General features: G+C 38.7%; 2 protein-coding genes across 5 annotated transcripts; both read left to right on the top strand.

The window, feature by feature from the left end:
• Positions 1-1,642: 1,642 nt before the first annotated feature.
• On the top strand, positions 1,643-6,375 carry LOC133724466 (uncharacterized). Of its 2 annotated transcripts, XM_062151217.1 has the most exons (9): positions 1,644-1,955; positions 2,048-2,149; positions 2,226-2,385; positions 2,480-2,659; positions 2,807-2,941; positions 3,186-3,268; positions 4,457-4,550; positions 4,688-4,787; positions 6,237-6,375. In XM_062151217.1, exons 1-8 carry the CDS (start codon positions 1,687-1,689, stop codon positions 4,775-4,777), a joined length of 1,113 nt encoding a protein of 370 aa, XP_062007201.1. In that variant the 5' UTR covers positions 1,644-1,686; the 3' UTR covers positions 4,778-4,787; positions 6,237-6,375. The 2 variants fall into 2 exon arrangements, with proteins under 2 accessions (XP_062007202.1, XP_062007201.1); XM_062151218.1 differs by lacking the exons at positions 4,457-4,550; positions 4,688-4,787; positions 6,237-6,375 and adding an exon at positions 3,583-4,419 and having other exon boundaries at positions 1,643-1,955.
• Positions 6,376-7,099: 724 nt separating this feature from the next.
• LOC133724465 (bifunctional 3-dehydroquinate dehydratase/shikimate dehydrogenase, chloroplastic-like) lies at positions 7,100-10,881 on the top strand. 3 transcript variants are annotated; one of them, XM_062151216.1, is made up of 10 exons: positions 7,100-7,244; positions 7,451-7,556; positions 7,818-8,036; positions 8,230-8,576; positions 8,708-8,771; positions 8,860-8,968; positions 9,086-9,232; positions 9,636-9,784; positions 10,148-10,310; positions 10,424-10,881. In XM_062151216.1, exons 2-10 carry the CDS (start codon positions 7,518-7,520, stop codon positions 10,465-10,467), a joined length of 1,281 nt encoding a protein of 426 aa, XP_062007200.1. In that variant the 5' UTR covers positions 7,100-7,244; positions 7,451-7,517; the 3' UTR covers positions 10,468-10,881. The 3 variants fall into 3 exon arrangements, 2 of the variants coding, with proteins under 2 accessions (XP_062007200.1, XP_062007199.1); XR_009853708.1 differs by having other exon boundaries at positions 7,166-7,384; positions 10,207-10,310; XM_062151215.1 differs by having other exon boundaries at positions 7,166-7,384.
• The last annotated feature ends 3,127 nt before the right edge of the window (positions 10,882-14,008 follow it).

The raw sequence follows: 14,008 nt of genomic DNA, 5'->3' as shown, positions 1-14,008 counted from the left end.
TATACTCTAATCTGAGTGCTCTGTCCATATGGCGTCGCATCAAGATAATTGCTTGTGCATGCTTTATGGGTGTTCGTTGGAACACAAGGCCCGCGTTTGGTGCCTGGATTATGGGCAATATCCCTTTTGATGTGAGATGGTTCTCAACGTCAGTTTTCCAACTATGGTAATCCGAACCAGTTGAGTCAAGGATTTGAAATTCGAGTCTAGGTTCATTCGACATCCTTGAAATATAAGAAGAAAAAGATGTATTAGTTTCGGAGTTTAAAACTTCCACGAAAAACTAAAACAATAAGATTTCCGAGCTATGCTACCAAGAAATCAATTTCCAAGAATATTTGGATTAGACCGAAACAATGATGTTTAATAGGGTCATAAGTCGATGCTTGCGGACGCTCTTAGTCCGAATATTATGAACACTCTTAGTTCATTGACTACGAACGCTCTTAGTTCGTTTAGCGTGAATTTCTATAATTCCGCTTTTTAATTGTAAGTTCCCAAAAAGAAAAAGGAGGAGAAAAATAAATAAAAACTCAAAAGCGGGAACTTTTAGTAAAGAATACCTTGAAATAGTGTTGTCGGAAATGACCGAAAAAGTTGCCCAAAAGTTGCCGGAAAAGTCACCGGAAAATGGCCGGAAAAGTCGCCGGAAAAGTTGTAGAAAAGTCGCCGGAAAAGTTGTCGAAAAGTCGCCGGAAAAGTGTCCGGAGAGTGGCCGGAAAAGTTGCCGGAGAAGTGGCCGGAGAGTTGCCGGAAAGTTACTCGACAGATCTGTCGACAGCTGCTCGGCAGATGGCTCGGCAGCTGCCGCGCAGGTCCTCGGCGGGTGCTCGGCAGCTGCTGCGCAGGTCCTCGGCAGGTGCTCGGCAGCTGCTGCGCAGGGGCTTCGGCAGGACTCGGCAGGTGCTGCGCAGGGGTCTCGGCAGGTCTCGGCAGCACTTCGGCAGGTCTCGGCAGCACTTCGGCAGGGGCTCGGCAGGACTCGGCAGGTCTCGGCAGCTGCTCGGCAGCACTTCGGCAGGACTCGACAGCGGTCCGGCAGCGGTTCAATTTTTCAGGTGGCCGGTTCAGGCGGTTTCCGGCCGGTTCTGGAGGTTCTAAAACCGGTTCTGGGCTTCTTGGATCAAGGGCTTTGATATGAGCTAGGGTTTGGAGGTTTTTTGTTGGTTTGGAAAAATGACTTCGATCGGATTTTGAACTCCTTTACTCTTTTCAATTTCGATTCTAATTCTAGAGCAATTTCGTGCTGATAACGTGTTTAAGGACAAGCAAAATTGACAGAGAGAGAGAGGGAATAGAGATTCAAGTGTGTGTTTCATTTCATTCAATAGGAGGTATTTATAGGGATACATTTGAAGTAAATAATGATACAACTTGATGGCATCTTCATTTGTAGCCTTCCATTGTGGCATCTCCATTTGCAGCTCCACATTGTGGTTTGTGATGATGATTGCCACACTTGTTCCCCATTGGCATAAAGCTTGACTCACAAGTCACTATACCTATGCTATTCACTCAAATACTTATCTTATACATGACATAGACATTTTATACAATGAACAATACAACATGTTTCATATATACTACAACATTGACTTCGTAAGGTTTGGTATAAAGCAGGGACTTTTTGACCTCCAGTTTGGCAATTTATACCCTGTTCACTCTGAGTGACTGAGTCTCTCGTGAATGGCTCTTTCTTCCGTTGGAAAATGGAGGAGAACCATAGCAGTCTCAGCAGCAATGGCTCCTCTTCCTCTATCACATACCCGAAGCTTCCGATCAGACGCCGCCTTAGAAGCTCTATCCAAAGCCTCCGACGAAAAAGTCCCCTACTTGCTTCTCTACAACTACCCTTCTTTCTCCGGCGCCTTCTCCGCTCTCTTCGCTCACCTCTTCCACTCTCGCCTTAACCTCCCTCTCCTCTCCCTCCCTTTCTCCTCCGTCGAACCCTTCAGGTCCCATCCAATCCAAGCCAATTCCTCTCTCTATCTTTCTCATCATCCAGAAATGCCCTTTCAACTCATTCTTATTTACTTTGCTTTTACAGGGTCGATGATTTGTGTACTCGAGGACTGGAGAGGTGCTACTTCCTTGATTTTCTTGGCCCCAAAGGATTTGCGGTCGAGTTTGCAAGGAGAGCTTCGTGCGAGTGAGTTTTCGGTATTGGGACTCTGTACTTATGGTTGTGATGATTGGAAATGATTGATGTTTCGAGTTCTAATTAGGGTAATTGCTTTTGATCATCGAAAATCTGTACTACCGGAGATGCCCTCGGATGAGGATTGCCCGGACAATCTCACATTTCGAGTGAATACTGAAAAGAGTAGCTCTAGTGCTGTGTATGATTACTTCTCTGCTAAGCTTGCTGATGTTGAATGTCATAATGTAAGTTGTAGTTTTGAGTGTTTCACTTGCAATTTAGGTGTAGGTCTCTGGGGATGTTAAGATAATGTTTCGATTTGGTTTTGTTTGAAATTAGGGAATGGATGCAAGTTTGTTACAAGTTGAGGACAGGGATCGTGTGGAGATGGTGCTTAAGTACATTGAGGATGGAGATCTCCGTCGCTGGAGCTTACCGGATATCAGGGCGTTTAATATTGGACTTAGTGAATGGCGCTCAAAGTTGAATTGCTTTACTAATCCATACATGTATGAACAGGTTTGGAATGTAATGCAGTCGGGATGGTTATTTTTGGTTTTTGAACACAAGTACACACACCCGTCCTCCTGAAATACCCATCACTTGCTTGCAGTTTTTCTCATTCAGTTCTGACTGTTGACTTGTTTAAAATCAATCTTGCTGCAGTTACTGGAGATAAGTGCTACGGATGTTATTGCTAAGGGAAAGTCATATATATCTGCTCGCCAAAAGGCTGCAAATAAGTTACTGGACAACGCTCTGAAAATAAGGTTGGGCAGAGGATTTTACGGGGAGTGTCTGGTAATTTTTTTTTGTCCTTTTCAAGTCATTTTTTTTTTCCTTTTTCTGCAGCTGCTACTTTCTTATGATTTTTGTACTCGATATTGGTATGCTAGGACAGTCTCTAGTGTTTGTCTGCTAGACATGCAATTATTTTGTGCCATTTATTTTAATGGGATTAAGAACTACTACTTTCTTCCTGAATCCATCACTCTTTTCTCTGGATGATCCTGTGAATATCTAAGCACATGTTTATTCATTGTAGGGAGTGAGAGCTGATGGGAATTCCGAGTTAAGTGATGAAATTGGCAAGCAACTTAGTGTAAAAAGTGCCGCTGCTGGCCTAAGGTAAATCAACTAAGAGAAAGTGCTCCTGTGTTTCCATTTTTGATATAAAATGATTTCTGCACATACATTTAGATGCCCATTAATACATTAAGTGTTGAATTGGTTTATGGATCTTCCATGGACTTGGAGTGTATGTGGTTATCGGGCCCCACACTATGCACTCTACTAGTTGACTGGATATCTCTAATCAGACGGCTCTAGAGCCATACAACTAGAATGATCTTTATGTTCGTTTCTTTGTTGTCAACGCTTGTAATAAGATATGTGTGGCGTTTCATTTAGGCTTTCATATAGTTCGACTTTTGTTGAGACAGTTTTGGAGGCCCTCAATATGTCAGAATTGATTCTACAAACATTTTCAAACAGCTCTGGAGCTCACTCCTTTTCTCATGCCAGGGTGATCTTTTAGTAGTTGTGTCATGCATTGTTCTTGATAACACTTACAGATAACCTTTAGCTTCTCTAATTCTTCTTTTGTTCTGGAATCAGCTTCTCTCATTCATTTCACTTAAATTTCTACATTTTGAAGTTATTACCCAGACAGAATTTGCCTTTGGTTAGGAAACAATGGTACTGGCAGAGAAACTTTCATGTATCACTGTGTCATTAACAGACTTTTGGTTTAGTAACTTTTGAGATGAAATGCAAGCACGTTAATTTTCATTCTTGAAACTTGTTCAAATCATATTGGTTATTGACCCAAAGAAATTAATTGCATTTTAATATAGTCATTTACGAGTAAAAACTGATAGCTTAACATGTAATGTAGGTTTTCCATGCATACATTTTGGGTAATTGGATTTTAGAGTTCCATTTGAAATGTTTCTTGGCCTCTTATATGCTATTGCCTGTAAGCTTGATTGCTCTTTATTTGCTATCAATTACCACTTATAGTTTACAACTCATCAAATTTTAAGATACCATGTAGGTTTTATGGAATATTGTCATTGTCTGTCAAGTGAATTCCTTGTCTTCTATTTCTTGACTTCCAACTGTTCTTAATAAAAGTATGTTTCTAATTTAAAAAAATGAACAGAACAAAGAGAAGTCATGTCAATAATCAAATACATTGTATTTAATGTTTTGTGGTTTTTTTAATAAATTGTGGCTTTGTTCTCATATACCTATCCTTCTTTTGAAATGACTCCATCCAAACGGACCTAATAGTAACTCCATTCTTAATGCAAGGCCTATAGGAGCTGTTATATTCATGCAACGAAGAAACCTCAAAATGTGCTTAAGGAGTACTGATACTGCTACTGATACCTGTGAAGTTGCAAAGGTGTGACTTCAGTGTCAGTGTGATCACATATTGTCTATGGTTTTGTTTTGTTTCAATAAATATAAGGGTATTTGACTATTTGTTGTTGTTGCTGTTTATCATATCTAACAATGGAACTTCTAACTTATTATGTGAAGGCATATGGAGGAGGGGGCACCCCAAGTTCGAGTTCCTTTATTATAAGGATGGATGAGTACAATCATTGGGTTTCAGGAAACTCAAGATGAACATGTCAAGGTGTGAACCAGTATCATAGTGTGAATTCCCCAAGTTGTTGAATTACCTGATCTTCTTAGTTTCTCATTGATTCTATTACTGCTATAAATTCCTGGGTCATTTTTCACACGGGCAATTTCATATATACCTGCACCCACTTTTGAGTTATTCTCTTTTGGAGAAGAAACTGATACAGTATTAGTGAAGCCAAATCCAATAGAGCACGCATCTCTTTCCAAGTGAAAACAGTACCATCAAGGAAATATACAGTTCCAAGATAACATCACTTTAGCACCTATCTGTAGCTTTCTGATTTAACAATAATTTTGATAGAATCAATGTCTAAACTCTACAGGAACTGACACCATAGAGCTTTTACACACCCATCTGCTATTATGTGATAAAAGTCCTATTCACTCCATCCGAAAAACCCAAGAAATGCCAATTTCCTCATCCACCTTTTCATCTTCTTATTTCTTCCCGGACCCTTAAATACGTACATATAAACTGATAACACCCGCTTGGAATGGTAGCACCCTCTTCCCTGCCTTGAAAACGATACACCCTTGGGGATTAATATGAAATAATGGCCTTCGTTTTTCAACTGTCACAAGTACTTTCCCATGAGCCGCCAACCAAGTAAGCACTTGAACCTAGGACGAATGCTCTCAAATTACAACACACCAAACAGGAAAAATTCCAGTAGATATGTCTTTTCACACACTTGGACTGGAACCTTTAACATGGGTCTAGCATTCTATTCATTGTAGTCCATATTTGCTCCAAAGAGTATTTCCATAATCACTTGCAAGCACGGTCTTTTGAACCAAGTCATCCACTCCTAGACCCCTTCTGCTATTTTATCAAGTTTTCTTTCTTTCCTGCCTCTCTACCCTCCGAAATCCGACTCTTTCTCACACAAACAAAAATTTGATTCATAAAACATCTCCATCACTAGAATAGCAGTCTGTTTTGGTTAAATCTAGTGAGTATAATGGGTAAATACTTTAATTTCAATGTTTCAAGTGGTTGTCAATAACAAGGTGTGGGACATGGTGAGTGGCTCGTCAGAATATGGGTTGGATCATAAATATCAAACTGTGGAAAATGAGATTGGTTGCATATCATTCAAGTACCACGAGTTGAGGTTATATATGAGGGCTCTGAGTGAATAGGTTGCCCATTGGTAGGAGACTGCGGGTCTTAGAATTCTTTTCAAGTGCTCAGTTCTCATTGATAGTTAACAAAAGAATTTAACCGTAGGTAATTTGATAAAAGGATTTAGATATATCATACTGGTTATGCATTTATAGTAGTCAGGGAATCATCTTAATCTTAGGACACAAAAAAGCCTCCTCTTCTCTGTTCGATACATTTAATATTCTTATACTTGTTGTTTTTGTTCTGTGCTTGTCAAAAAGAGAATGAAGTCCCATTCACTCCCACACAATTGCTTTGACTATACTGCAGGAATTGTAATTTGATGCTGTTGGTGGCATATATGGACTGGAAGAAGGCTGCTACTGTACCTCCCAAGGAAGAACCTCTTCATTGCACCTTAGTCTCCAAGGGTTCCAAATGTCTTGCCAAACCCAAGATCACAGATGCATCAGGGCCGACTTGGTCACCTGGGCTGTCTTGGAACTATATGACGAGGTTTATTCAAGCATGAATGGAGTTCAGCAGCCAATATGCTTCCACAAGATTGATGGTACCAGCAAGAAGAGTTGTTTATGAAAATCTAGACAGATCTTGTGCTAATGCTAGCTGGATTAATCTCTTTCCTGATATGGTAATAGAAAATCTACCTATTATCGGTTCAGATCATGGACCTATCACCTATCTGTGTTTCTCTTAGAGCAAGGCTAACAGTGCTCGTCTTTCAAGTTTGAAGCTAGGGCTTCAAAACCTTTTGTTATTGAAACCTGGCAAGAGTTGATGACAATGACCCTACTAAGAATGTTGTCGGTAGTTAGTTTCACTTTTTACAGTTTATTTCTCTATATGCAGCTACTCTAGCTAGGTTGTGGCAACGGACATTGAATAGGTTGCTTATTTTGATTGGATTCGCTAAGAGGACTATTCTTTCTCGGTCATTTTCTTGATTTGGAACTGTTGTGTCTACAGGTTTGATTTGGACTATTCGCTAACCTCTTTTAATAAAAGACGACGAAGCTTATTAGTTGACTTATAGGTTTGATAGCTTAGAATTAAATTAAAGTGGACCCCTGTGCTTATGACGGCTTGGACTCTACACCTTGTTGGGAAGGATAAGTAGGCTGTTTTGGCCGAAGAAACAGATATCTGAACTTTCTTAGATCAGATCAGATTCAGAGTACGTGAGTGGTGTAGCCTCAATTAATATTTTGAGTATTCTGTCGTTTCTCACTTTGGGGAATTTCGGCTTGCTTATAAGGAATGATGGGGACTTCAACACTAGTTTGCGCTCCGATAATGGCGGAAACGGTTCGCAAGATGGTGAGTGATATGGGCAAGGCAACAGCCCTTGGTGCTGATCTAGTGGAGATTAGATTGGATTATTTGAAGGTCTTCAATAGCAATGAAGATCTTAAGACCCTAATTAAAGAATCCCCTTTGCCAACTCTTTTCACTTATAGGTAAATTTACCAAGAATTTCTTACCTGATACAGCTTGTTTTCCCATCTGATATTTTGTTTTTCTAGACCAAAGTGGCAAGGTGGTCAGTATGATGGTGATGAAAAACATCGACTGGATGCTCTTCGATTAGCGATGGAGCTTGGAGCTGATTACGTTGATGTCGAGTTTCAGGTTCTGGCGTTCTGCTCCCTTATGCATATGTAACTTTGAAAAGTTATCTATGAACATTATCTCATCAATGAACTGTAGACAGAACTCTAGAGAAGCATGTTAAATACAATTTTTAAGCACCTAAAATTTAAACAAACTACCCTTGCATTGGTACTAGGATGTTAATTAGAAAACTCATTTATATTCTGTTCTGTTTAAACTTTGACACTAGGATTGTAGATCATGAATTACCTTTTACTAATGCTATTACCTGTGACGAAGGTTGCTCATGAATTCATCGACTCCATATATGGAAAGAAGCCTGACAAGTTTAAAGCTATTGTTTCTTCTCACAACTATCAAGATACTCCATCTGTCGAGGATCTCAGAGATCTTGTTGCTAGAATGCAAGCCACTGGAGCTGACATAGTCAGCATCACAACCACTGCCTTGGATATTACTGACGTAGCACGCATTTTTCAGATAACTGTGCATTCTCAAGTAAGCGGCATAGGTGGTGTGAAATTGCATTGTACTTTTAAGCTTTGTTCATAGTTTCTTTCCATGCTGAGCTGAATTGTAATCTATGGTTTTGTAGTTATCCTCTTACATTGCTGGTATATAGGAATTGAAGTTGATGGGTTCCATGCTAAGTTCCACTTTTCATGATTTAAGATTTATACATGAATTTCAGGTCCCAGTAATAGGACTTGCAATGGGTGAGAGGGGCTTGATTTCTCGGATACTCTGCGCAAAATTTGGTGGTTACCTTACTTCTGGTACACTCGATTCAGGAATTGTTTCAGTTCCTGGAGAACCTGCCATCAAGGATATATTACATGTATACAACTTCAGACTGATAAGACCTGGTACAAAACTGTTTGGTGTTATTGGAAAGCCTATCAGCCACAGCAAATCTCCTCTTCTCTACAATGAAGGATTCAAGTCAGTAGGTTTCGATGGAGTTTATCTACATCTTTTGGTAGATGACATTGCAAATTTTCTCCGTACTTACTCATCAACTGACTTTTCTGGATTCAGGTTCACATTTGTACCAAGTTAATATATCCTTAGTATAGACTTGAAACAGAAATATCTTTATGCAAGTGTTTCTTGCTGTTTTTATCTCAATTAAGATAACAGTTTGTAGTCTTTGTTTAATTCCACCACAGCGTTGGAATTCCTCACAAGGAAGCTGCAGTTAAGTGCTGTGATGAGGTTGATCCAGTTGCCAAGGTAGTGAACAAATCATTTATATTTCAATGTGACGTCCTTCGTTGGTGTACTTCGCTGACCTTTGCTCTTGATTGATCAAACTATTCAGTCAATAGGAGCTGTTAACTGCATTGTAAGGAGGCCAACTGATGGGAAGTTATTTGGCTTAAATACTGACTATTTTGGGTCTATTTCTGCTATCGAGGATGGACTTCGAGGTTTCTAATTTGTTGTACTAGCTAAGTTATATCTTCTTTCTTTATTGTGGCAAGAGCCGGGCTTTCTCTTCCTAAGGTGATCCCCCCCCCCCCCCCCCCCCTCTCATGTTTTTACAGGTTCACATGATAGAGGCAATACCACTGGTTCACCTTTAGCTGGTAGGTTGTTTGTTGTCATGGGTGCCGGAGGTGCTGGAAAGGCGCTTGCTTATGGTGCAAAGCAGAAGGGAGCTAGAATTGTTATTATTGCCGACCGCGAATATGGTACATTTCTATCTTTCTTTCTTTTGTTCTAGTTAGCTCATGAATTATTTGTTTTTTCTGTTATGCACATATGGTATACGTTGTCATCTGCAATGTTTTGCTTCATCCGTAGTTGATGCATTGATAGAAATTCTGAAAACTACGCCAGATAATTTATAGGACCACTCTTTCTTTGAAATACATGAGCATATATACACTTTGAACATGTAACTTTTTGTTATCTTTGAGTCGATTAGTATATATAAACTCGCTATGCATGGTATGATATTTGATATTTGAACCTTTGCACACCCTGATAACTGCAGTTTTTCCTATATCTTACTTTCACACTTTCATTGTTCATTGTTAATAAAATCACCATGATTTCTTAGTTCCTAGCATTTATATCTTCTTTTTCTTCAAGATCGAGCCAGAAAACTTGCAGACGAAGTTGGAGGAGATGCTTTGTCTTTTGCTGAATTAGAAAATTTCCACCCAGAGGACGGCACGGTTCTTGCAAATGCAACACCTGTCGGAATGCAACCGAATATTGATGAGACACCTATTCCTAAGGTTTGCTAGCTAGTTGCTACTCTCCGATTCCATTACATTATCAACAATCAGTAGAGCTTGATATAATATTTATCATCGTATATGAATATGTGCCTATAATTAGTATGAACTTCTTGATGAGCTCACTGAGCCATAACCTTAACAAAACCAACTCATTTACGTTTTGAAAAGGATTGGAATAGCTTTTGGTCTCAAGTGATGATGGTTTGTGAGAGTTGAACGTGGAAACTCTAGCTACCAAACCAAGTTACACAATCTTCCATTTATGTTCCCTGTTTGAAAAACTTCATCAAATGCTAATTGATTCATCAAACTTGTAGTCACTTCTAAAGGCAAGAGCTTTTTTTTTTTTTTTTTTCATAGCATGCTCTGAGATCATATTCGTTGGTGTTTGATGCCGTTTACAACCCCAAAATGACTAGACTTTTGAGCGAAGCTGCGGAGTCCGGTGTCACAGTTGTTAGTGGGGTTGAGATGCTCATTGGACAGGCATATGAACAGTTTGAGAGGTTCACCGGATTGCCTGGTAAGACTATTTGTATCAGTTAAAGAAAGAACTCGCATTCTATTCAACAACATATGGTATACCTACTAGGATCTCTTATTTGTTTTTTTTTTTTAATTGTCAATGCAATGCAGCACCAAAGGAACTGTTTAGGAAAGTTATGGAAAATTGCCTTTGAGGTTTGCTTGCTTCTGCTGTGTGCTGGTCCCTCTCATCATGTCTTTGATGGAGTCATTGAGGCCAGCAGATCGGCACTGTTTGTGATGATTCCCTTGCATGGGGTGTTTCTGAGCAATAAGCAGGGTTGCTTTTATTATTTGTTAATGAGTTTTCCTCGCTCCATCGAGGCTCAGTTGAGAAATAATGTAGAAGATTTGTGATGATTCCCTTGCATGGGGTGTTTCTGAGCAATAAGGGTTCTGTCACCTCAATCTGGTGTCTGTAACATTGCTTTTATTATTTGTTAACGAGTTTTCCTCGCTCCATCGAGGTTCAGTTGAGAAATAATGTAGACAATTTGTGTGATTCGTGCCTTGGATCACTCTTCACTTGAGAATATTGACAAATTTATTTGAAGGTACTGTTTGAGCAAGTCTGTGTACATCATGCTTAAAATTTTAAAACCTCTTTCTTCGGGCATAAAGTACTTATCAGTCCTTATGCTAATGTGTTCACGGTTGCTAATATGCTATGACAAGATTAACCGAATCATTACAAGATGTTGTCCGGAAAATACATGTACGTATGTCTTTCGAATTATAATTTTATCAACAGAGATGACCAGATAGAAGTTCAGGTGCTAAAGTGATAACAGACCAAATGGTATTGCAAAATTGAGAAATCTTAAATTGACTAAAACAATTCGAAAGTAGATTGCTACATAAACAGATCAATCGAGAATACACATTACCGCCATTTCATGAATCCTGGAACTAGTTTTATGACAGCAAATGGCTGTTATTTTACACCCCTGTGCATTGTAGAACTGGTAGGGATGCTCTGATATCAGCTTCGTATCATATAGCTCTTGAACAAGTCAAACTAGAGTTGTTCCATTGCCTTTTATGCAGATGTTCTGGGTGAGTGAAGAAAACTATCCCTGCTCCACATTGAATATGAAAAGGCTAGCTGTCTGGTTAACATTAGCAAAGATAGGAGGAAGGCAGGAAGCATACATTTCTCTATGCTTTAGTAAACATCAATCAGGTGTGGGCATTCATCAGTTTACATTAATGGGTCATTATTCAATTTGCTTCTATCTTGTAACTATTGCACAGAAAGGAGGATACATGGAGACAGCTCTTAACATACAATTTCCTCCAGCAAAACATCACTCCACCTTTATTGTGTTGCAATAAAAATGCCACCTTCTATGTACACAATACAACACTATAACTTCTGCCAGGAAGCTTTCATTTCTAGTTTTCCCTTGAAAGACTTTCTAAGCTGCAGCAATGTTCCTGCATCCTTACATTGCCTCAAATAGAACCCGATGCTCTAGTAGTTCAGATAAAACACTTCTCAGTTTATCAACTGAAACAGGTTTTAGTATAACTCCGTCCATACCAACCCTCATGCAGCTCTCCTTTGTCATCTTGTTAATGTTTCCAGTAAGTGCAACTAATACTGGTCGTTCATGACGTTTTGTAAACTTTTCATGAATCTGGACAGCTAGTTCATACCCATCTATGCCGGGCATGCACACATCCATGAACACCACCTTGTGCTCCTGTGAAATAACTTGCAAGAACTCATCAGTTGAGCTTACGGTTGTTACCAGTGGCGGACGCAGAAACTTTTGGCTATGGGGGCGGAAAAAAAATGAACAACCACACAACCAAATTTTGATGAATACAAAAATGGAAATTATTCTATGTACCGACGGTGCAAATGACTCAACACTTATAAGATGATCTCAACCTTTGATATTTATAATTAGTATTTTTATTAATAACCTAAGAGTATATGTATAGCAAGCTCATGGCAGTGGTTTCCAATAACAAGAATTTGAGATATTTTCTTAAAATACTGACTTCCTCTTTTACCCTTATTTCTTCTCGATAACACCACACCACCATGTGCAAATCTGCAAATCTGATTAATCCTTTCTGCCTCTACGTACTACCCGTCAAGGCATCAACCCAGAAACTCTCGTCTACGGTCTATCTCTCATCTCTCTCTCTCTCTCTCTGCAAACCATTTCTCCCTTTATTTTTGTCAATCAAAAAATACAACTGGCCATCTAAGAAACTTTTACAGTAGCTTCCAAATCGAACAACAAATTTATATTCCCCTAGAATTTCTCTAGTTTCTCTTTCTTTTTCTATTTTTGGAAGGAAACTTTCCATAGAAGCTCAAATTAACCCAGAACCAACTAATCCGATCGCATGAGGGAATATAAAGTCTAAACTCTAAACTTCCTCTTAATTTTGGAATTGATTCTATCTTTTTCTAGATTTTTTCAAGATGCATTTTGCAGAATCGTTGAAAGAGAAGCCACTGGGAGCATTGCTCTCAATAAAATATGAAGCCAGTTCAAAAAAAATGAAAAGCCACTGGGGGCAGTTGCCCCCACTCGTCCCTACGTGCGTCCGTCCCTGGTTGTTACATCACATCCCAGGTGCTCAAGGAGTCCCTTTGTCACTGATCTGCTGACTCTGCGTAGTTGATGGAGAAAAGAAGATTATACAACCATCAGTAACCATATATTTGTTTGTATTTCTTATATCTTGAATACATCAAAACTTGTTCATATCCAAGTTGAAAATGGTCTCAAAGGACATGGAAAGTAAGAAGAGTACAAACTTTGATCATTAAGAAAAAATTCCTCTTCCACATAAATTAACTGCTGCACTGCTACTTTGCTTTTCTTCCAATAAGAACAACTTCAACTAAGAGAATAAATAGACATACTTGGGGTGGTTTTTATATCATTATATGCACCCATGAAACTACTACTCAACACACCCAGCGCCTTGAGAAAAAAAGTAAACTATTTAACTTCCACATTCTACTTACTTTTTCTTTAACTATGGAAAAATATGAAGTTAAAAAGGAAAACTGGCTGATCCAGCAAGTGTCTCCAACCATGGCCAAATCAAGCACACCACAACAAGTTCTTGCTACATATATTTTTTTTCATTTTATTTTCTATAATATATGTGTATATATGTACTGAAATTGTTGACTTAATTTATCATCATTTTATATTTACTCTCTTACATGAGAATGAGAAGTTCCATCTTATCAGTACAATGGATTGATGATTTGCATGTTGTCGTGTAAATACAATTTTTGTTTATGTATCTGCAGAAGATGTATAGTACGTGGTTAAGCTTTCAACTTTGTTTTAGACATATATGGTCACTTAAATACGTGTTAGAGGTATAATATTTAAGTGAGTCGTATATGTGTTTGTTATGCAATATATGATACACATCATATGAAAAATTTCTAGTGATATATAAATAAAAAGTTACCTCTTTATGAGGTGAAATAATTATACCTCTATACGAGGTTAAACATTCTAGTTTGTATATTATTTCTTTATGTTTATTCCTTACAAAGAAAAACTGACTGAACTGCATCCATTATCATCCATGACAATGGACCTTAATTTAAAAATCCTCTAGTTAATGAGTAAGAAAGGTGGCTGTTACTGACCCATTATCATCCATGACAAGAACTTTCAACCCTGGAAAGTTTGTTTGACCATGAGT

This window comes from Rosa rugosa, chromosome 1 (assembly GCF_958449725.1).
Source record: "Rosa rugosa chromosome 1, drRosRugo1.1, whole genome shotgun sequence".
NCBI lineage: Eukaryota > Viridiplantae > Streptophyta > Magnoliopsida > Rosales > Rosaceae > Rosa > Rosa rugosa.
This window is presented reverse-complemented; position numbering and strand designations above follow the sequence as displayed.